At 45.6% G+C, this 23,887-nt stretch overlaps 2 protein-coding genes across 10 annotated transcripts in view; one reads left to right on the top strand and one right to left on the bottom strand.

Moving 5' to 3' along the window:
• Window positions 1-11,362, top strand: part of KCNT1 (potassium sodium-activated channel subfamily T member 1) — a 114,079-nt gene extending 102,717 nt beyond the window's left edge. For 6 of the 9 annotated variants that reach the window (XM_087880051.1, XM_034425305.3, XM_034425308.3 and 3 more), the window contains 4 exons: window positions 793-1,105; window positions 4,406-4,468; window positions 8,788-8,872; window positions 10,834-11,362. In XM_087880051.1, coding sequence (XP_087736177.1) covers window positions 793-1,105; window positions 4,406-4,468; window positions 8,788-8,872; window positions 10,834-10,945 — 573 coding nt within the window. In that variant the 3' untranslated portion in view covers window positions 10,946-11,362. The remainder of the gene's footprint in view (window positions 1-792; window positions 1,106-4,405; window positions 4,469-8,787; window positions 8,873-10,833) is intronic. The other 3 variants (XM_034425307.3, XM_034425312.3, XM_087880053.1) reach the window with 2 other exon arrangements.
• Window positions 11,363-13,138: 1,776 nt separating this feature from the next.
• LOC117670266 (uncharacterized) lies at window positions 13,139-22,813 on the bottom strand. The gene is made up of 6 exons (XM_034425313.3): window positions 22,640-22,813; window positions 22,406-22,528; window positions 19,931-20,794; window positions 17,764-18,318; window positions 16,111-16,935; window positions 13,139-13,928 (listed from the first exon to the last, which is right to left on the bottom strand). The coding sequence occupies exons 1-6, from the start codon at window positions 22,671-22,673 to the stop codon at window positions 13,246-13,248; spliced, it is 3,084 nt and encodes a 1,027-aa protein (XP_034281204.2). The 5' UTR covers window positions 22,674-22,813; the 3' UTR covers window positions 13,139-13,245.
• Between the last annotated feature and the right edge of the window lie 1,074 nt (window positions 22,814-23,887).

Below are 23,887 nucleotides of genomic sequence, written 5' to 3'. Positions count from 1 at the left end.
GTTCCTCTGCCTCTCTGCTGTCTGACTCTGGGGGCTCTGGAGTCCGTGCATCACTCCCAGATGGCCCTGGCCTCATCTCTGCCTCCAATGCAGAGCCCTTGTCCAGGCCTTCCCCAGACTCCAGGACTGGCCCATGCTCCTCCCCAGCCTCTTCACTGTCCAACACCACTGCCAGTTCCGCAGACTGCTGGCGGACCACAACACCCACCTCAGAAGGATGGAAGGCTGAGTCAACCTTGAGCCGGTGAGATTTGAACTGCCGAACTGCAGCTAGCAGTCAGCTGAAGTAGCCTGCAGTGCTGCACTCTAACCACTGCGCCACCTTGGCTCTTCTTCGAAGCTAGATAGAATCATCAAAGATATTCCACTATTTCTTCTATATTAGTGTAACCCTTGTCTCGCAACGAGTTGGTCCTGACAAATTGGCCATGGCGATTTGTCCCATGATGAGTTGGCCATGGCAAGTTGGCCATAGCAAGTTGGCCTTGGTGAGTTGTCTGTGGTGATTTGTCCCATGACAGGTTTTCTGTGGCGAGTTGGCCATGGCCAGTTGACCTTGGCAAGTTGTCCGTGGCAATTTGTCCCATGACAAGTTGGCTGTGGCAAGTTGGCCATGGCCCGTTGGCCTTGGCAAGTTGGCCATAGCAAGTTGGCCTTGGTGAGTTGTCCATAGTGAGTTGGCCATGGCCAGTTGCCGTTGGTGAGTTGTCCATGGCGAGTTGTCATAGATCCTCATCCTCCCAACAGGAAGCTGTTGATGGCTTCCTTCTCATGATCTACTGGTGTTGCCAGTCACAGATTTCAATCAATGTGGAAGACTGCGAAGATCTCAAGGAAGGGAAGGAGACTTGGAACGCCAAGCCGCACCACCACCACCACCGGAATTCGTGCCCTGCTGACCAGACGGAACACCCACTTCTCCGGAGGAAAAGCATGCAGTGGGCTCGGCGGCTGAGCCGGAAAGGAGCCAACAAGCAGGCCTCAAAGACGGCCGAGTGGATCAACCAGCAGAGACTGAACCTTTACCGGCGATCGGAAAGGCAGGAACTGTCCGAGCTTGTGAAGAATCGCATGAAACATCTGGGCTTACCCACAACAGGGTACGGTAAGTGGTTCCCTTTGCTTCTGCCATCAACACAAAGGGTTTTGTTTCTTTTCGCCCAACATGTTGTAGCTTGGAAGTCTTCTGCAACGATGAATGCTCTTCTTGGTTTCTTCTCTTGTAGCCAAAGCTCTTAGTTTCTGGGACAATTTTCATTTCCTCCAAACCATGATCCTTTTCAAGGATTCCCTTCTGCTCCGACTATATTGATCCTTGGTGCTCTCTGAGCTTGGTTGTCTTGTTGCAGACATTTCATAGCCGAACTAGGTAACAGCATCTGTGACGGAGGGAGTGGGGGTTTGCTAGTTATGAGTGAAATGTCTGCAAGGAAATGGCTGAGCTCTTGGCAGTCATCTGGTCTTATAAGAATATAATTCCTTCCCTTCCGCCACTCGTCGGTTAGAACTGAAGAAGCTTCTTGGATGATGAGAAGAGAAACGTTTTCAAAAGAAGAAGAAAAAAATCCCAAGAAAGTCCAGTTGCCTTTTGGTAAAAGAACCTTTGGGGCAACCATGACCTGGATCAGTGATGGTATTCAGCTGGTTTTATCTGGTTCGTGTGAACCGGTAGCAGTGGCTGTGGGAGGCTCCGGACACCCGCCCGGACTTCATCATGTCCCGTTTTTGATGCTCTGCTCATGTGCAGAAGGTCCTGTGCATGCGCAGAGGTGTTGCCCACGAGAGCTAAAAACATTGAGCTTGTCGATCGAAAGGTCGACAGTTCAGCGGTTCAAATCCCTAGTGCTGCGTAACGGGGTGAGCTCCCGTGACTTGTCCCAGCTTCTGCCAACCTAGCAGTTCGAAAGCACGTAAAAAATGCAAGTAGAAAAATAGGGACCACCTTTGGTGGGAAGGGAAGAGCGTTCCTTGCGCCTTTGGCGTTGAGTCATGCCGGCCACATGACCATGGAGACGTCTTCGGACAGCGCTGGCTCTTCGGCTTTGAAACAGAGATGAGCACTGACCCCTAGAGTCAGGAACTACTAGCACATATGTACGAGGGGAACCTTTACCTTTACCTTAGCAAAGGTAAGTGAATACCACCCCTGACCTGGATGATTGACAATCTCCGAAGACATTCAACATACTAAGCTTGGTGAGTGTTAACCCTCGGTGGGTTGTACAAATCCAGTCTCTTTGCTTTGTTTCTAGTTCGATGCACTGTTCAAACTCAGAAGATGGTTTAAGCACGCTGGGTGTGAAATCAGCCAGTGAATCCTGGGTTGGGTAGAATAGCAACGGGCAGATTGAAAAGAAGAGGCCGTGTGTTTTTGTCGTTATTCAGACTGTTTTCACACCAAGATCACAATAAGTCTGATTCCATCATTCCATGTTCATTTCATCGTCCACATTCCATAGGTAGAGGCTTTGGGAAGCCTTTAGCAAGCCTTAAGATTTTCCTTGATGTCCACTTTTTTTAAAAAAAGTCTTAAAAGAAACTGTAGGATCAGTACAGTGGTGAAATTCAATTTTTTTTTACTACCGGTTCTGTGGGCGTGACTTGGTGGGCGTGGTGTGGCTTGGTAGGCGGGGCAGGGGAAGGATACTGCAAAATCACCATTTCCTCCCCATTCCTGGGGAAAGGATATTGCAAAATCACCATTCTCTCCCCACTCCTGGGGGAAGGATATTGCAAAATCTCCATTCCCGCCCTACTCTGGGGCCAGCCAGAGGTGGTATTTGCCGGTTCTCCAAACTGCTCAAAATTTCTGCTAAAATTCTCTAGAATCTGTCAGAACCTGTTGGATTTCACCTCTAGGTCAGTGTGACCTAGAGGTGGAAAGATCCAGGGAAAAAAGAGAAAGAGAGAGAAAGAAAAAAAAAGAGGAAAAATCGGGAAAATTAAACACTTGTTGAATATCTTCCTATTTTAGCTATTGAATCTCCCCATTGCTGATCTAACATAAGCACAACTAAACTATAGGGAAGTACAGTTAAAAGTTAGAGACCTCAGGAAAAAAACCCAGAGTTTTTGTATCTTTTTCGTGATGATGAAAACCTTTTCAGTCCATTTTTTTGAGGGAGATTGCTTTTTTTTTTTTTTTTCTTCCCCCTTTCCTTTTGCAGAATTTTTTTGGGCCATCTCTCGCTGCTTGCTTCCACTTCTGCTATCAATAATATGGTGCCCTGAATTTTTTTTTTTTTAATTTGATTTATATGCCGCCCTTCTCCGGAGACTCAGGGCGGCTTACAATGTGCTCAGCAATAGCCTTCATCCTTTTGTATATTTTATACAAAGTCAGCTTATTGCCCCCACAATCTGGGTCCTCAATTTACCTACCTTAGAAAGGATGGAAGGCTGAGTCAACCTTGAGCCTTGGCGAGATTCGAACCTGCAGTAATTGCAGGCAGCAGGTCTTAATAACCAGCTTAATAACAGGGTGCCTTAGACCACTGTACTACCAAGGCTACTACCAATTTCCCAGTATGCAAGGGTGGTCTTCAAAAATTTTAGCAAGGCGTTCTCTGCCTGGTTGCTGGGTGGGCATGGCCATGGTGGGTGTGGCCTAGTCAGCCTTCTGCACCACAGGGGGGGGATTTTTACCCTCCCCGGGCTCTGGAGGCCTTCCTGAACTTCCCGTAGTCCTGTTTTTCGACCTCCCTGAGCCTCCGGTGCGCCCTGCACTTACATGTATCCAAAACAGGCCGCGTGGGGACTCCTGGGAGGGGCGGGGTGGGCGGGGTCAGCCAGGAGTGGGATTTGGGGGTTCTCCGAACTGCCCAGAAACTTAGCTAGAGGTTCTCCCGAACCCCTGCAAACCCACAGCAGCCCACCCCTAAAGCTGTCCCATTGGTTTATCGTTCTCACACTGTCAGGAAATTTCTCCTGAGTTCTAGACTGGATCTCTCCCCAATTCCTTTTGTGTAACGACAAAGTCTGTTTTGAGTAAACTCTCAAGATCTGATCAAGGTTTTAATAAGGGCAGTAGAAGGAATGATCAAAGATTCAGTCCATCTTCTTTAAGTGAGATTGTCCGAAACCCATTTTTATGACATGTCACCTGTTAGTTCATGCAACTCCATTAACGCCTGGCGTCCTTTTTAATTTGCTTGCTCTTCTTTTCGAACTTATATGTACATATATACTTTTTGGACTACATGATTTGGCCCGTGTGACCACCGAATCTCGTTTCTGAATACTTTCTGAATCGCTGCTTGCTGATTTTTTTTTCTCTTCTCTTTCTCTCCGTTTATGTCTGTGCTGTGTTGTGTTCTCTTTTGTGTTTCCCTGTCCTTCCCTTTCTCCTATTTGATTTCTGTTTGTTTCTTTTCTTTTCTTTTCCCCCTCTCTGTGTGCTCCGTAGAGGATGTAGCAAATTTAACAGCCTGTGATGTGATGAACCGAGTAAACCTTGGATATTTGCAAGGTAAATAGTCAAGAAACCAAGATGTTGGCCCGTTGAATTCTTGGGGTAAAGCACCCTCCGTAGAAGGACGCCATTCTGGGTTGAGATTTTCAAAGAGTGGATGTGGTAGCTAGCAAGATGAAAACACTGCCGTGTGTGTATTTAAGGTGTCTCCTTAAGCACAGACATGATAAACAGTACTGTTGTGACCTAAGCTCACTTAGTCATTACAAGACACAATTAGTCCCAAACAAACCTATTTTATTATAACAGCTGAGAATTACTTCATTCCCAGCTTAGTCCAAATTAATTCCAAAACAAGTCCTTCAGAAAAAGTCCTTTATCTTCTTTGGCACCCTGCCAAAGGCCTTTCTTGGCAAAGCCCCACGAAGTTCAGAAAAATGAGATGCCGACTGGAAACAGATTTAGCAACGTTGCTTTCCTACAAAGATCCCAAGAGCTTTGCTGTTCTTTTAAGACTTATAGGAGGGGCCAAATATCTCCAGGCCTTACTCCCAAGTCGTCCCTTTTCCTTTAGCAGCTCTTGCCTTCTGGCAGCTCTGTGCATGCATGCACTAGGAACAGGCTCCTCCTGTTCCTCTGCCTCTCTGCTGTCCGATTCTGGGGGCTCAGAAGTCCACACATCACTCCCAGATGGCCCTGGCTCCATCTCTGCCTCCGACTCAGAGCCCTCGTCTAAGCCTTCCTCAGACTCCAGGACTGGCCCATGGTCCTCCCCAGCCTCCTCACTGTCTGACTCCGCTGCCAGCTCAGCAGGCTGCTGGTGGACCACAGCAAGTACCCCATTCACTCCCAAGCTAGATGATCAAGAAACACTCTTATTAAAGATACATGACACCACAATCAGAACTGAAGAAGCTTCTTGGGACAATCAAAACATCTTCCAGGAACAAAAAACAAAGTCCAGTTGCCTTCTGAAAAAGCACTTTTGGGACAATCCTGACCCGGATGACTGAGAATCTCCGTAGACCGTGACACCATCGATAGCTCAACTGGGTTCATCCAAGTTTGCTTACTAGATATGCTGCGTTCTTGCGATAGGCTAACTCGGTCAGAGTTAACATGCTGGGCAGACCCAGCTGATTAGTTAGTCTGTGTGGCAGCCTCTTGGACAAACCAGGAAAGTGAGTTTACGTTTGTCCCCAGGCTGAACGTGTCGTGCGAATGTAACACAGGTTCAAACGCAGTTGTTTTTCATCTTAGTTTAATGCGGGATCCAAACCAATTGAGCAAAGCAACAAATGGCTCTTATTTTGATTTCCATCTGGTGGAGGGGGAAGGCCACATTCTTACGGTTTTAAGCATAGCTAAGGTTCTTCAGCTCCTCACAACCCATGAGTGAAACGAAACGAGATATTCCTCCCTTCGTCCCAAACTGGCATGAGGGTTGATGCAGTTTAGTCATTAACTTCACCTTGGAAATGAACAACTCCCTGTGGAAGAGATGTTTTTCGGGGCAGTTAAGGAGCAATGAATGGAAAAAGCCTTAAAGTTGCATCCGGCAAAAATCAATGATCTGTTGCAGCTGGTAGTCCATTAATCAAACCCAGTCAATGATTATTTGATCTGCATCTTCCAGGGCCCCTCTCTTTCCTGATGTAGCCATCTTTGGATTTGTAGCTCAGGTTTATATCAATTAAATTGACCTTAAGTGGCAAACAGCAAGGTAACATACCTGAATGCATGGAGAGATGGCGTTCATACAGATCTTAAGCCCTGAAGCTTATAATTTACCCTGTTTCCCCAAAAATAAGACCCAACTGGAAAATAAGTCCTAGCATGATTTTTCAGGATGCTCGTAACACTGTATAAACCCTATCCCCAAAATAAGCCCCAGTTAAGATTGTCAGCCAGATGGATGCATTTAGTATTGTATTTCCCCCAAAATAAGACCTAACCAGAAAATAAGCCCTAATGCGTCTTTTGGAGCAAAAATTAATATAAGACCCGGTCTTATTTTCAGGGAAACATGGTATAGCCAATATTTTGCCTTCCATCTGACCTTGTTAAAGTGGCCTTCACCACAAACTTTCAACAGGAAAGCACGGAATATTGTCAAAATATTTCCGGCCCAACAAAGTGGAAAGGCTGGGAAATTTAATCCAATGGACCCTCTTGAACCAAAGTCTTCACAGGACAGTAGTTATAGGAGAGTTATCGAATCTGGCCTGTAAAAATTCAGAGTCCCAGATGACCACAAAGGAAAGGTCTCCTTTTGTCTCCAATAGTTTCTTGGATTTTGGCAACCCAGATCTCATAATCCTAAAGGCAGGACAATGTGTGACACCTTTGAGAAACCCAACTAACCTTTCTAGATCTAATGACTGGGAAGGTAGGTTGGAAAGCATTTGAGGATTGAGACACGGTTGAGATTCAAGAAACTCTGCAAAAGAAAGCCAGTTGGTCAAGGCAAAGGGTGGCCATTCCTGTTGACCCATCTCTCTTCCACCCAGTTCTTTAACCACAAAGCACAACTGGATCTAACATCTGTGTGCTTGAAAAAGACTTCCATGAATCATATAGGACAGCTTGGCATGAACCTTACATCTCTTGTAGATCAGAGGAGAGAAGAGAGAGAGATGGATCAGCATCGGATGCTCTTTGTAAAGACCGTGATTAAACCTTAATCAGTTCTTTGTCTGCTTTCCATGACTTGTGGGCTGCAGACCAACCAAACTGGTCAGCCAGATAACCCTACCAGAATTGTCTTGAGCCCAAACACCTGATTTTCCATCCCGAACATCTCCAGGAAGAGTTGAGGGGAAATCTTTTCACTGTTGACCATACTGGACCATTGGTTCGACATGCCATAAGCTATTTCCATTGGCCACTAACCCAACTGCAGCCAATGAGAATTTGCGAAGAGGTTGCTGAACCTTCCTCTTAAACCATCAGATTTTGACTGTGGAAGATTCAAGAGCCAACCTTATCACAATATGTCCATTCTGGTTTCCTCCCAATCCTATCAGCTTATGCTTGCCATAGGTCTATATTTAAAGTAAAGTTTGTGGGATGCATTATTCTTAATTGGGAGAATTGGGGTACAATGCTTATTTAGGACGAAGCTAAGGGATCCAGTGAAGCTCAGTACATCTGTCTTTACTACTCGCGTAGAGTTTCTTCTAGCACTGCCCAGCCATAACAGAGGCAATACAAAGTCTCAAGAAAGAAATAGGGCCTAAGAATTAGAAATGGGGTCTTAACGAATGTCTTGAAGGGGTCAACAATGGACAGCATCTGAATGCAATCCACCCTGTTTGAGGGGTACTAGTGATGGATTTCATCTAGACCCCGAGTATAGCTTCTGATCCAAAGGTCTCACTCCTGCCACCACTCAGCAGAACAGCTCTATGTAGGAGTGGACATAGCAACCCATATTGATCTTAACTTTTGGGAAAGTAGCAGTAGGTATTTAAAAGAATAACGTTGGAAGGGCCTTGGAGGTCCTAGTCCAACTCCCCGCTCAAGCAGAAGACCGTTTACCGTTACAAACAAATGGTTGTCCAATCTCTTCTTTAAAACCTCCAGTGATGGAGCACCCACAACTTCTGGAGGCAAGTCGTTCCACTGATTCATTGTCCTGACTGTCAGGAAATTTCTTAGTTCTAGGTTGGTTCTCTCCTTGATTAGTTTCCATCCATTGCTTCTTGCCTTGCCTTTAGGTGCTTTGGAGAATAGGTTGACCCTCTCTTCTTTGGGGCAACCTCTTTTGCTTTCTATCAATGGCCTTCTCCAAGGAATTTCTGGAGAGAACCAAAGGGTTCCAGATGCACGAGTACGTCTCACTAATATTTCTAAGATTCTGTTTGGAATTTAATTGCCCAGATCTGCAAGATCTCCTTGAAAGATCTAAGAACCAAGTTGGTTGACCTTAAATAGCTGTGGGCTGCAGGCTTTTTAAAATACCTGTTGCTTTGTCTGAGCCACTGTGCCATTCTGATACATCAACCACCTTCTTCATTCTTTCATTGTCCTGTTTCTGTCCCCAGCTTCAGTGTGGAGCGTCCTATCACAGGCAGCATCCCCATTTCTCAGATTCATTGAGCAATACTGACCCTATCACTTCCCTTTGGAAAGGGGGATGTGCCCTAAATTATCTTTATTCAGGATGAAAAACGAGGGAGTAAACGTCCATGTGTTATCCTCGAGCCTACATCTACTGTTGATAGACAGGAAAGAGGCATAGAAAAACCCGGGAGATATTTACGATTGACATATTCAGAGGGTTCTGTAGCCCCGAAGGTTTTTGCCACTTTTCAGCTGGTTAACTGCTGTTTTGCCTGACCAGATGACTGCTTGACCAACTTCTTTTCTTCCAGATGAAATGAACGACCATCAAAACACACTCTCCTACGTTCTCATCAATCCCCCTCCGGACACACGGCTGGAACTCAATGATATCGTGTATGTATGAAATTAATGCAGCATATTATGGCTAATAATGTGGCCTGCAGAACTGGTGGCTCAGTATTACATTTGAGCTACGGAGAAAGAATCGGACGCTGGCATCCAAATCGGTGTGTCAGGCCAGCGGGAGGTTTTAAAATGTGTCTTTTTCCAAGAGGCCAGCTTTAATGGAGCCAGTCAGGATCGAACTGCTGGTAATTGGCAGTTAGCCTGCAATACTGCATTCTAATGACAAGGAAGGAAGGAAGGAAGGAAGGAAGGAAGGAAGGAAGGAAGGAAGGAAGGAAGGAAGGAAGGAAGGAAGGAAGGGACTAACAATAGCACTTAGACTTATATACCGCTTCACAGTGCTTTACAACCTTCTCTAAGTGGTTTACAGAGTCCGCCTCTTGCCCCCAACAATCTGGGTCCTCATTTTACCCACCTCGGAAGGACGGAAGGCTGAGTCAACCTTGAGCTGATCAGGATTGAACTGCTGGCAGTCAGCAGAGTTAGCCTGCAATACTGCGGTCTAACCACTGTGCCTCCAAGGCTATTATTCTTTCTATTGTGTTCACATTTTTAAACCTGAAATTTAAACCATTCCCACATTGATTTACTGATTTAACTGGCTTAGAAGTTTACGTGAACATGAGTGAGCTTTTCCCCAAGCATTGGTTCCTACTCTTCATATTTTCTTTGCCAGCCTTATATCAGGATATATATTTTGGGTGGAGTGTTGGACTAGATGATCTAACAAGATCCCTTCCAACTCTGTTAATCTGTTAATCTTTTTGTACCCTGTTTTTCCCAACGCATGCAATGCTCCTGAATGTCACGGTGTTGTTTTTAAACTGTAATTATGTTTTAAAAAAAAAGACCCAAGAAATATACTGAACAAAAATGTGAGAACTTCCTATGATAAATAACAGTTACACGAATTCACTTCCACTCCTGCTTTGACTTGCCAAAGACTGGGCAGCATCAAGGTTACTAAGCTTCTTAATGTCATGGGGGAATACAGTGATTTTGAATTCAAAATTCTCCATCAAGGCAATTCCCTCTCCTTTTTCTTTCTGCTGGAGCAATTATGTTTTCTTTGATAGCTTTTGATAGAGCTGTTCTATCAAAGTCGGACGAGTGGCCAATAAATTTTACAAATAAATGACTTTAGAAAATGACTGGGTAAATCAGTAGTGTTGGGCCCACAGGTGTTTTGATATGCTCGATCGTCTTCCAGATGTTTTTGCTGAGACACCAAAATTACCTTGAAGCCCTTTTCTTAATGCTGTGTAGTCTCATGAAGTCTCACAAGATTTTGGCTGGCTGGGGTGAGAGAGGATCCTGAACTATGGATCATCTGAAGAATTTTGGTGCTACCATCCACCTCAAGATATAAACTGAGCAGACTGACCCTAAACCAGAGTATATCTCAATCTTGGCAACTTGAAGAAGTGTGGACTTCAACTTCCAGAATTCGTCATCCATTAAGGCTGTCTGTGTCAGGGTTCCGATGGATGCCCTAATTAAATCATGAGCCTCAAGCCAAGCTTCAGAAGAAATCCAGTTATTTATTAGGAGCTTCATGTTGGTACATTCCCAAATGAAGCCAGCTCTGACCCCATGTAATTTACGGCCCCAATCATGACCCTGTTTCCCCCCTCCCCCCAAAGTGTGTCATCTATCACATTCACCAATGGAGCAATTTCGCGGGTTGTAGAGATCACGCTCCTCCGGCCACTGTGGGTCACCCTGGGAGACAGCCTTGAGAAAGACATGTCTGGAATGTACTCCTGTCTTTGGCTTGCCATGCTACTTTATCGGTTTCCCATCCCCCTTTGCCTATGGCAACTCAAGAACAGGCCAGGGATGCTTTGCGAGTTGACATTCTGGGGAATTCTGAGAATTGACGTCCACACATCTTCAAGCTGCCAAGGTTGAGACATGGGGCCTATACAAACATCTTCCTTTCTCCCCAGGTATTTAATACGACCCGACCCGCTCGCACATGTGGAAAACGAAGGCCACAGTCGAAAGAGCAGCAGTCATAAGAAGGCAAACCCTGAAACTCGAGACGAGACGCAGCTCTGAGTAACTCCCTCTTCCTGCATGGAAAATACATCTCTTTTGTTCATGCATGGAACTGCATCAAAATTACCAATAAACTTAGGAAGGGGAAGAAGACGTTTTGGGGAAGAAGACGTTTTTTTCAGGGGACCTCCGTTGTACTTTGCATTGAGCAGGTTTAAAAAGATGACTTTGTTCAAGCTGGACTCTGGATTCCAGATCTGCAGAGCTGGTATGAATGAACCCCCCCTCCCCCGTTTCCTGGTCTTGGTTCTGGGTTCTTCTCCCAAAAGACTCCAGGTGGCTGGAGAAGCTTAGAACTTTAGCTCCTCTTGTGGATGGACGATTCCTACACCACTTGGTTTTAAACTTTTCTATCGTTTCAGAGGGGTTGTTGGGGTGGGGGAAAGAAGAAAAAAAACAATTAAAAATATACCACAACTCGTGAAAATGTCTTCATTGGTGTAAACCAAGGGGGCGCGCATGTGCCATAGGAGAAGCCTCATCCATCTGGAGCAGAAGAAAGACCCAGCTCACCAACGCAGAAGAACGTCAAGGCTCAGAGCCCGCCTTCCACAAGGTCAGTGGCAAAATTAAGTGGTTGCATTCACACAGCACAATAGATTTCATTTTTTTGATGACACAACTCCAGGTGTGCCTTGTGAAGTTGTTTTGACGAGTCTTATGCAACCTCAGTCGAAGGAATTAGTTCACTAACCCGGGTTAAGGGTGCTGTAGGAACACAGCCACGATTCGCTAAATCATTTTTCTCTCAACCGAAGGCAGGGTGGGTGCGTTGTTGCGTGGCGACTTCCTTTCAAAGGAAGTTGGGTCAACGCAAAGTGTCATGTTCAATCTCGCTTCTCTCTACTGGACACCTAAACCCAATGGCATGGAATCTGTTCTTCTCCGTCATTGACTTCTCTTTATGGGACCAACATGACTTTCAAAATTCAACTTCATTTATATCCTAAATCAGGGGGTGGGGGGGGATCTATTTCAGTACGGCTATTTGGATCAGAGCATTTCGTTTTTACTATTCCTCTTGAATTAACAACCTATGTAAAATAAATACTTTATTTTTATAGCATTCCTGCCAACTGGATGTCCCTAAAATGAAGAATATTTATTTTTAATGTGCTTAGTTAAAAGAGTTTCCTTTAGATGGTGTTACATTGCACCAAGAGAACTGATTCCAAAATGATGTAAGGTTTGCAGCATCCACAGAAAATATTTCTTAAACAAGACTGACTTCAGGACATAAGTCCCTCTTTTGAAAATAAAATATCTTGGTCCTAAATATATATATTTTTTCATCTAAAGACATTTTTATTTGTTGGGACAACCGCTGCTACAAAAGCAAATGGAATAAAGGAGAGGAAAAAAAATACATTTTTGAAGAGTTACTTTCTATATATTGTGATTACTTAAATATTTTCATTCTTCCTTTTTTCTGGAAAGCTCGGCATTAATAGAATACTACAGTAGTGGCCAAAATTGTGGAAACCTTTTGGGAAAAGTTTATTTTCTAAAACTAGCTGATAACACCACTTTTTTTGGGGGGGGGAAGTAGTATCATAAAATTATATATCAATGGAAAGATAATTTAATTAAGAATGTAATGCAATGACTTTTATGAAGCATTTACTATTAGAATAGCAGCTACAGTATAAAGAAGACAAATGAAACACGTAGACAAAATGAGATTATACAAAAATTATCACCATAGAAAAAACGAGATATACAAAAATGACCACGTCAGTTAATCCTTTGTTGGGTAACCTTTAGCACGAATGACGGCCTTACAACGTCTTCCCATGGAGTGAATCAAGTCTTTTAGTTCTGCAGCTGTTATAATGTGAAACCAAGATTGAATGACGGCTTCTATTAACTGGGTTTTATTGCTGGCTAACATATTTCTTCAGTCGGCTCCATAGATTTTCCATTGGGTGAAGGTCTGGGCTATTCCCAGGCCATTCCAGCAGTGGAATAGGATTATCTTGAAACTCCCAAAAAAAAAAAAAAGTGGTGTTATTAGCCATCAAACCTCAAAAATACACTTTTCCCAAAAGGCTTCCACAATTTTGGCCACTGCTATATATTTTGCCTATTTTTTTTTTCCTATAGTATTAGCAGCAGAAATTTAGGGCTCAGCTGAGGTCATAAGTCTGTAAATGTTTAAGGCCTCTGTCTTTCCAATCACAGAAGAAGTTACAGTTTTCCGATCTTCAACCAAACCTTTATTCAAGCCGAAATACAAAACAGAGTGGGGAATGAGTCAACGATAGAATGATACGTTCTGTTGGTTGGGTGCGTTATCCACCTCATTCTTCACCTTGAAATGGTTTGGCTTCCTCCTCCTCCTCGGCTGGAAGGGGAAAATCAATCTGGAACATCTTGTGAACCAAAGGGCAAAGGGTCATGATGCTGCGAGTCTTTGGATTGGTATCTTCTGGGATGGCCGAAAAGGTGACTTGACTACAGCCCCTGATGGAGACAGGCAGCTCCTGCAAAGATGGATTTGCGTCCATTCTGAAAGAGAAGCCACTGACAACGGGGGATGGAGTCACTGGATCTCCTTCACTGTCCTCCGAAGGCTTCTCACCGTCCAATGCAATGGCCTCCGACAGAATTTCTTCTTCTGAACGTTGGACTTCTTCACCCAAGCTTCTGAACGCTTTCTTCTCTGGAGGCCATCGGTCTGCCAAAGGATCTGCGAGAGACGTAGGTTCGGTGTCTGGGACCTTAAGGAAATCCGTCGAGTGGTCCTGACACTTCCGTATTGACTCCGTCATGGGACCCTCAACGAACACGGAGGGCGGGTGGAAGGCGGTTGTGCTGAGCAACGGAGAAGGATACTCGTAGATGGAATCTATTTCACCTGGACCATGGGCTCGGACAGAGCTGGGCTGGAAGTTTGGGAAACAAGCCGCTAACCAGCGTTCTTCTGACCGCGTCTTCGCGATATTGTGTGGAGCGCCCAGAAAAGTTAGGGCAAATTCATGTTCTGCAAAATCAAGAGGGGAAAACCCATTAAGATGGTTGCTTTGGCCCTACCCTAGTTCAAGAAGAATGGATGCTATTTGAGGGGTGTGTTGTGGACCAGCGGTGGCCAGCGGAGTCAGACAGTGAGGAGGCTGGGGGGGAACATGGGCCAGTTCTGGGGGCTGGGGAAATCTTGGACGAGGGCTCTGCATCAGAGGCAGAGAAGAAGGTAGACAGCAGCGAGGTCGAGGAACAGCTGGAGCCTGTTCCCAGTGTGCGCATGCAGAGCTGCCAGAGGACAAGAACAACTCAGAAAGCAGGGTCGACTTGGGAGTAAAGCCACACCTTGGAGATGATTGGCCCCTTCCATAGGAAACAAAAGAGAAGCGAACGGGGAGGGGGCTTTTGCAGGAAACAATTCGTTCGGTCGGTCGTTTCAAGAGTGTAAAGTTCTGTTCGTGACTCTAAGAGACTCTGTGCCAAGTTTGGCCTTACTCTGCATTTGGAAACAAGTTACGTGGCAGCTTGCCAAGCGAGATAAGGTCTGTGTTGATAAATATTCCTTTGAAAAACTATTTGGGCAAGCCTTGCTGACTGTGAATGAAAGTAATTCACAGTCGTGTAAATAAAAGAGGTTTTGCCGGGACCAATTCCTGCTTCCTGCTTTTTAAGGGAGCCTAGGTCAGAACAGGGTGAAGATCTTTCCTTCCATTAGTTCGTGTTGATGACTCAAGCGGTCATCCTCATCAAACCCATCACGGCCTCCTGTTTTGAACTGGGACTTGGACTAGAAGACCTCTGAGGTCCCCTCCAGCCCTAGGATCCCACATTTGATGTTTCTTTTATCACCTTTGGCCTTAATTGACCGCGCCAGTTGGGAATTGTAGTTTTACGGCTTTAAAAAATGGCTTTCGATTCTAATGATAACCATCTGAGGTATTATTTTTTCCCTTCTTTGTTCACGTAGAACAAAGAGGGAAAAAAATATTACGGAAAATGTGGAATGGAGTCACATCGCAGGTCTCATTTTATCAAATACAGGGATAGTCCTAAGCTTGTTTCATTTAATGACCGTTCAAAGTTACGACGTCACTGGGAAAAGCAACTTAGGATCGTTTTTCACACTTAATGACAGTTGCAGAATCCCCGTGATCAAAATTCAGAGGCTGGGCAACGAGTTCATATTTATGACGGGGGTCACGTAATCCCTTATTATGATCTTTTGACAAGCAAAGCCAATGGGAAAACCAGGTTCACTGCAGTGATTCACTTAACAACTGTGGCATGAAATGGGGGGGGAATCACTTAACAACCGCCTCACTTAGCAACAGAAATTTTGGGCTCAGGCACCTGAATTTTGATCAAATGATTTTGGGGCTACTGCAAAGCTGATAACTGAAAAACGGCCATAAGTCACATTTTTTATTTATTTATTTATTTATTTTATTATATTTCTGTACCGCCCTTCTCCTGCGGGACTCAGGGCGGTGTACAGCCAGGATAAAACACAGCATATAAAAGTTAAAAACATTTAAAAAAACAATTAAATAATTTTGGCCCGAATTTAAAGCAACCCAATTAAAACCGAAATTCGATTAAAAAAACTGAGAGGATGGGATCAAGAGGATGTCATCGTAACTTTAAGGCAGGGGCTACCTGTATTAGGCTACCCAGCCTATCTGGGCTCGTATGTATTTTGTGAGCTAAAATGGAGTAAACTGGTAAGTAGGTTATTTGTGTTGTTGGAACACAGCTGGTTGTCCCAAAGGTGCTTTTTTTCAAGAAGCAATTGGACTTTCTGGTTTTTTTTGTTTTGAAGACGTTTCGCTTCTCATCCAAGAAGCTTCTTCAGCTCTGAGTGGATGGTGGGGAATGGAAGGATTTATACTCCTTGCGGAGAGCTGGTCATTTGCATCCTTTTAGAGAGTCATTGAGGCCACTTGGAGGTTTTGTGTCCTCAGGATCACCCCAGATAAACCTCCAAGTAACCTCTAAAAGGATGCAAATGACCAGCTGTCTGCAAGGAATATAAATCCTTCCATTCCCCACTATTCTGTCAGAGCTGAAGAAGCTTCTCTGATGAGAAGCGAAATGTCTTCACAGAAAAACCAGAAAGTCCAGCTGACTCTTGAAAAAGCACTTTTGGGACAACCATGACCTGGATGACTGAGGATCTCCATAGACAAACACAGTTGGTATGTTACCTTTAAGGCGGACTGCATCGGTAGAGGACCATTGAGTACTGGCATCTAGAAATGTCCTCCTTGGATCAACGCCTGGTTGAGCATATCTCCTTGGATTCACAGAACAAGGGGCAGAGCCTTCGCAACCACAGTTTTGGCATTTCCAGATCCTGCTCAGGGTGGATTCCTTTCTGATAAGGCACCTTGGGTCTTCTCGTCTGCTCCTAGACCTCCTATGGCTGAGAAACATTTCTCCAGCTTGTTGAGCTTTCTCAAACTCCTGAGATGCTCGTGTTCTTTTCCCAGGACAATGAGGAACCGAGGACCATCTGGGACAAGGTTCGTTCAAGTGATGGAACCTGTTTGCTTCTGGTTGGCTGGACACGCTAGAAAGAGAAGGAGTGGAGGTCACCTCATGGGTTGGATGTAGAGGGCAACGTTTCCATCTCTGGCTTTTATTGGGCGGGTCTGCAAAGGTGAGGTGAAGATCAGACCTTCTGGGATCTTTCCTCCCCGTCCAACTTTCTTGCCAGTGTCTCAAGTCAGAAGCCGGATTACTTTCAGGAGATGCGAAGCCAATTTGGGATTGGTGGTGGGGATGCCCATGATTGCGCCTCTTTCTCCTCAAGCAACTGGGAGAAGCCTGTGGGTAGCTTCTGCTCTCATGAGACTCGTTTCTCTTGGAAGGAGACATACGAGAAGCGGCTCTGTTGTGTTCGATCTTCATGGCGCTTCCATCAGGGAAATCTATATGGACCAGAGCTGGCAAAGGCTGGGTGTCTCTAAGGTGAATCTCAGGATGCCAAGTTTGGCTGTTCATCTGGTGATCTACTTGCTCTCCTGAGCCTGGAATAAATAATAGTGTGGTTGGAAAAGCAAGAACCTCTAATAGTACCCCAGAGGACGTTCTAAAGTACGGAATGGGAAAACTTGTCATGCCCCTGTCATGAGTCTGAATCTGAGCTGGAAGACAAACATCTGACAGAGAGTGAGAGAGTGGCTCCGTTGGCTGTGGAGGAAACTGGGGAAGGGCAAAGTCAGGCTGGGCAGAGCAGGGGAGAGGTAGAACAAGGGAGAGGGGGTTCAGATGAAGACCAAGACCCACCCCCTCCTCATCCTAGGCAGCGCAGGGCGGAACGGAGAAGAGAGCGATGTGGGTTGCATGGCTTAGGAGGAAGGAAAGGGCCCTGATTCCCTTCACAAGGCACACCTGGGGATGGAGTTTAAAGGAGAGACAGTTGAGAGGGGTGTTTGTCGGGAACAAATGCAGAATTAATCTGGTGTTGAGAGTTGTGGCCTGCATTCCTGGCATTCCTTCCTCACTGAATTACTGCCATGCTACTGTGTGCCTAGCTTGTCTTGCTGGGATTATTCTTCCCATCTGGGACTCCTTATCTTGCCCTGCTGGAGTGATTGATTGCAGTCATTCTGCTTACAGCATTTGGACTGGAGTATCTGCAGCCAGAAGTTGCTGCAGGTTTGTGGGAGAGCTTTTCCCCAGGCCAGAGTGCAAACGGGATGTTGGGGAAAAAGTTGGTGCCAATAAAGGGAATCATACCGGTTCTCTGGCTGTGTTGCCTTCGTGCCACGCCGCAGGTCATCACACAGCTTCCCGTGGCCAACCTACCATGGCTAATTTCAACACAGCCAACTTACTGTGGTTGATTCACTCACCTGGTTGCATCTTTGCTATCTGATCAATAGTGGCAGGTGGAACACGGGAACCCCTTAACCCTTGCATGCATGTGGGGCAGCGTTGGTCTCGGATGCCACCATCCCTGGAGACTTCGGTCCCCTTGTTGGTATGGTCCTGGAGAGCTGGATAGCCAGGCTGGCCGAAGACTGGACATCTTGCTTCGTGTCCTTTCTCACAGAAGGCCACAATGCTTCGACCCATTGGGTCCACAGATAAATAGGCAACCAGCGGACTCTGGAATCTCGCCTGCTCCCCGTAGCAAATTTGAGAAGGGGAGACAAACGGCCCACAGAGGGTTCCTCTTGCGAAGCGGCCTCCTTCCAAAGCCGAGCTCTCTGCAGCCGGAAGACCGGAAAGGATCTGGGAATCCCCGCCGGAGGTTTTCCCTCCTGGATTCACGGAAGGTTTGACCCCGCTGCTCGAAAGAGCCTTTGTATTCCTTGACTGGTTTGCGAAGGGTGATTGGCAGCCACAACATTTGGGGAGGCAATAACAGCAGAACAGGCTCACGGTGAAACCAAGGAAAAAGCCACCTGCGGATACCAAAGTGAAAATGGGGAAAAAGCAAATCCTTACGTGCTAATTATTGTGCTCTTTTTATGTCTATATCGAGAGACATTAAACACATGGATTAATGGAGAACCTAGATCAGTGGTGTCAAAATCAAAGCTCAGGGGACGGATCTGGCCTGCAGGATGCTTAAATCTGGCCCACAGGGATGCCCTGAAAACAGCAAAGGACTGGCCTGCAGTGCCTCTACCAGCAAAAACGGAGCTCGCGGGAACCACGGACAGCCCTCCTGAGTTCTGTTTTCACTGGCAGAGGGTTGCAGGAGGCTGTCTCAGCCAAAAATGGAGCTCGGGAGCCTGATTTCGCTGGCAGAGCGCTCGGACCACCATAGGCGCCCCCAACATGAGTAATGTCGAACTGGCCATGCCCACCCCAGCCACACCCACCCTGGTCCCCCAGAGATCAAACACAACCCTGACACGGCCCTCAATGAAATCGAGTTTGACAAACCCTGACATAGATGGAGAACCTAGACTTTGGGTTATCACTCCCATCAGTCTCAGGTAGAGCAGCCAGTGCAGGGTAGTCTTCATTTAGTAACCATGTTTGGGACTGGCAACTTGGTTGTTAAGTGAAGCGGTTGCCAAATGAAACCAGGATTACCCTTTGATGATCTTACTTAAGCTTTCCTTTGCTTTTCAGACCCGCAAAGGTCCTAAGCGCGATGACTGGTTGCAAAGTTGTACCTGCAGGTGGCCACTCAATGAGCCAGTCACAAAACAAGGACTACTTGTAATCAGAAAGATGGCAGTGATGGGTTAAAACCTTTGGCAAAAGCCTAAGTAGGGAAACTGCTCTACCCATTAATAGCAGTAGCGTTTAAGACTTATATACCACTTCATAGTGCTTTACAGCCCTGTCTAAACAGTTTACAGTGTCAGCCTCTTGCCCCCAACAATCTGGGTCCTCATTTTACTGACCTCAGAAGGATGGAAGGCTGAGTCAACCTTGAGCCCCATCAGGATCGAACTCCTGGCAGTCGGCAGAGCCTTGGTACTACAGTGGTTTAAAGCACCCTGTTATTAACACAGCTGCCTGCAATTTACTGCTGGTTCGAATCTCTCCAAGGCTCAAGGTTGACTCAGCCTTCCATCCTTTCTAAGGTAGGTGAAATGAGGACCCAGTTTGTGGGGGCAATAAGCTGACTTTGTATAAATATACAAAAGGATGAAGGCTATTGCTGAACGCACTGTAAGCCGCCCTGAGTCTCCGGAGAAGGGCGGCATATAAATCAAATTTAAAAAAAAAAAAATTAGCCTGCAATACTGTGTTCTAATCATGCTGGCTCTCTGTGTATAGAAATCTAGAACATAACTAGTTCTGAACTAGTCCTCCAAGTAACTGAAATGGTATAGGGTCTCCTTCTTGAGCAGGGGGTTGGACTAGAAGACCCCCAAAGTCCCTTCCGACTTACTATTCTGTTAAGTGGCATCCCCTAATCGCTAACCACAGATCATGGAAGTTGAAAGTTCAAAGCGTCAAGAGGTTGGCTACTCTCAGCCTGGATTAAACAATGGAAAACATTGCGATCGGTCCACGTAACTCGAATTTATGACCGCTTCAATGATGCCTTACCTAACAAACCACAAATCAGCTTGAAAGTTCCTGATCGTAAAGGCGGAAAGTCGATGGTTGAGAACAGATGGGAAGACAAATAGCTGGAAGGTGATGGATCACACCCCAGAAACTTGCTGCTGGTCACTTGGTGTCCTGCAAGAAAGGAGGGTCTTTCGCAAGTGACTCCAGTAGGCGATTGGATTTTAGCCTCCACCGATTGCATGGACTGGATCAACTGGCAGTTACAAACCCAGGGATTTCTGTGAAGAACCAGGAACTTGATGGAATCCGGGAGAGTCGGTAAAGTGGTCAACCTGTTCTGGAATAACAAGAGATCTTGGAGTGCTTGCAAAGGTTGGAAGGCTTTCTGGTTGATAAAGAAGATTTTATTAATTGACAAGTCCAGCTTGGTCAAGGAATCCAAGCCCAAAAAAGCATCCATGGGGAGATACTGAATCATATTGGAGGAGACCACCAGTTCATCGAGCGTGTTTAAGTTCTCAAAGGTCCTTGGGGGAAGGTAGGTGATTCTGTTAAGGGCAAGGGAGAGCTTCTTGAGTTTCGGCATCTCCATGAACCACGTGCCCTTCAAAATGTCCAAGCTGTTGTTGGCTAGAACCAACTCTTCAAGATACAGAAGACCCGAGAAAGCCAAAGGCTCAATTGTACAACTGACCAGCTGGTTGTTGCTGAGATCCAGAATCTTCAAGGGGTTGACGTAAGGTGTGAAAAAGGTGAAGTCGGCCAAAGAGGAGACCAGGAATCCGGTGATCGACAAGAAATAAAGACTGGTGAAATTGCTGAAGGACAGAGGAGGGATCTCACTAAGGTTCCCTTGCTGTAGAAGGATCTGCTGGGTGGAACTTGGCAAAGCTATTAAGACTGGAAACATCGAAGAAGGAACAGAAAGAAAAACTTAGAATGAAAATAACATGTCGGGTATCAATGTTTTGATTTCTGAAAACACCTGGAGAGAGATCAAAGAGTTGAGTCATGGCAAATGGACTTTTTTCCCCTTTTTTTTTGTTTGTTTGTTTGTTTCAATCCAGTTGCCATGACTTGGACTTCTGTTCTTTTTTTGGCTTGGAACCAAAGAAAGAAAAGAACTCCAGTTGCCATGACTCAACTTCTAGACAACTTCTTCTCGTTTAGAAGATGACTGCGAATCTTCCTCCTGCAACGTAAAATGAAGATGCTTGGAAGGGGAGCAGAGTGAACTGAACCTACTAGATGTCTCCAACTCTGGACTGATGTTATCCTTTGTAGTAACAATTTCGAAAGAAAGCATCAAGGATGCACAGGCCAAAATTGTAGACCTCAACAAACTGATTAAATCTGGTGTCCGCTGAACGGAACTAACTTTGGAGCCGACTCTGAGATACTAACCTAGCATTCTAACCCAGGTTTGCTCCGAATGTTCCCTTTCTCCAATGGGTGAAAAGACTGATTAAACCAGGGTTCCCAGTCTTGGCAACTTTAAGGCATGTGGACTTCGACTGCCAGAATTCCCCAGCCAATTCTGACAGTTGAAGTTCACCCATCTAAACAGTTGTCAAGTTTGGGAACTCCTGGATTAAACCAGTCTTCCAGAATCACCATAATTCCAGCCATTGTGATGATTCTGGAAAACTGGTTTAATTTGCTTTTTTTTTTAACCAATCAATAAAATACACTACATTAGAGGGGGGGATTTTTGATTGTGCACGTGCATAACTTGTGCTCATTCTCTTGCGATCATTGCATTTCCCAAGTGGATAAACATTTGCAAAGCAGACCTTCATAAAACTGTAGGGAAACTTATCAGGCAGGACAAGAAGCAACGGATGGAAATTAATCAAGGAGAGAACCAACCTAGAACTAAGAAGAAATTTCCTGAAAGTGAGAACAATGGACTAGGAGATCTTTCAACTCTGTCATTCTGTTAAAGGTAAAAATCCCCCTCGCACATATGTGCTAGTCATTCCTGACTCTAGGGGGCGGTGCTCATCTCTGTTTCTAAACCAAAGAGCCAGCACTGTCCGAAGATGTCTCCATGGTCATGTGGCCGGCATGACTCAATGCCAAAGGCGCACGGAACGCTGTGACCTTCCCAACAAAGGTGGTCCCTATTTTCCTACTTGCATTTTTTACGTGCTTTCGGACTGCTAGGTTGGCAGAAGCTGGGCCAAGGAACGGGAGCTCACCCTGTTACGCAGCACTAGGGATTTGAACCGTTGAACTGCCGACCTTTCAATCAACAAGCTCAGCATCTTAGCCACTGAGCCACCGCGTCCCATTCTGTTAATCAACAGTAAATGAGTTTAGCGAGGGAAGCGAGTTCAAACTGTTGCTTCCACATGTTTAACTGGGCTTAGAAGTCCATTCCCAAATGTTGTTAACCAAAAACTCTTGCATACGTACCACCACCATGGCATGAGAATAGCCTGTAAGTTATCTGTTGATGGAAACAACAGGAGGAGAAAGGAACAGCTTAGAAGCACTGAAGATGCTCACCCTCTTGGAGTGAAGACACATCCTCACATTCGACTGTATCTGTGGAGCACAGTTGGCAGATGGGAGGGCAAGGAAGAACGTTCCTTAAATCAAGGAACAACAGAGCCACAAATCCTGCGATACCTGCCAAATTCAAGCACAAGAAAGGCCACCATCTCCCTTGGAATGGTTATCAGCTCCCTGTTTCCCAAGATCCCCAGACAAGAATGCAACAAATAAGGATGTCCCACTTACCATTCCTTTGTAGCGTTCTCTTGACCACATCCATGAAGGGAGATTGGGTTTGCCGGATCAAGGACAGCTCTTAATTGTCCAACTCTTTCTTCTTGTCGGTGGCTTACTCACCCCGAGGAAGAGAGCAGTAGAGCTGAATGTTTTGCTGAATAAATGCTTAAAAGACCACAGAGCTTGTTTTAGAGAAGAGACACTGAATTCCGTGGGATTAAAGGAGGACTTGGAAGAACCTGTTTTTGCTTGTACTGTGGTTTGGCAAACTGTGGTTGACTGAACGTTGGGTTTATAGTGCAGTGTGAATTTAGGAACTGTGGTTTACTGAATAAACCACAGTGCCTAAGTTCACACCGCACCCTAAACCCAACATTTTTTTTAAAAAAAATCACACCTCTTGAATTGAAAGACCTTTGTTGAGTTACCCATACAGTTACTTAATAATAGTAATCATAATAACTTTATTGTCATTGTACGTAACAGTATACCCATACAACGAAATTCACTTAACACCCAAAGACCAGGCCCAACACACATAACAATCCCCAAACCCACTCCCACCCACCACAACTTCCCCACCCCTAAACCACCCAAACATCCTCACAACAGACCAAGTAATGTGTCTAACAGCCCACTGATGGTGGCCCTTTAGTTCATTGTTGAGTGCAATTATAGCTCTGGGATTAAAACTATTCAGAAGACATATGGTGCGAGTTTTAATTGTTCTGTCTCTTCTATTGGAAGGCAACAGTCCAAAAAGATTGTAAGCAGGATGGGAAGAGTCTCTGAGAATGTTATGCAACTTTCTCAAACAGCGAGATTCAAAGATGTCGTCCAGGGCTGGTAGCTGGTAGCTTAAGTGACTCACTCAGCATAAATTTAGTACCCCCAATGGACTAAAGCCGTGATGGTGAACGCATGCCAGAGGTGGCACACATGTGCACCTCCCAGCTGGTCTTCACGCCAAGACCAGCTGGCCGGCGCACATGTGCATGCCAGAACCCGGAAGAGAGCAGCTGTCCGGTGCACATGTATCCAGATCATCTGGCCAGCACACATGTGCACGACGGAACCCGGAAGAGCAGTTGGCTGCTGTGCACATGCACATTGTCCAGCTGCTCTCTTCCGGGTTCCAGCACTCCAGCATACACTCCAGTTTTGGCCCTCAGTGCCACAGACGTTTGCCATCACTGGACTAAAGGATACAAGAATCCTATACTGTGTATAAACTGTGTACGGGATAAATTGGATGGC

The sequence above is a fragment of the Pantherophis guttatus genome, chromosome 16, assembly GCF_059756535.1.
Source record: "Pantherophis guttatus breed Tessera chromosome 16, ASM5975653v1, whole genome shotgun sequence".
Taxonomy (NCBI): Eukaryota; Metazoa; Chordata; class Lepidosauria; order Squamata; family Colubridae; genus Pantherophis; species Pantherophis guttatus.
This window is presented reverse-complemented; position numbering and strand designations above follow the sequence as displayed.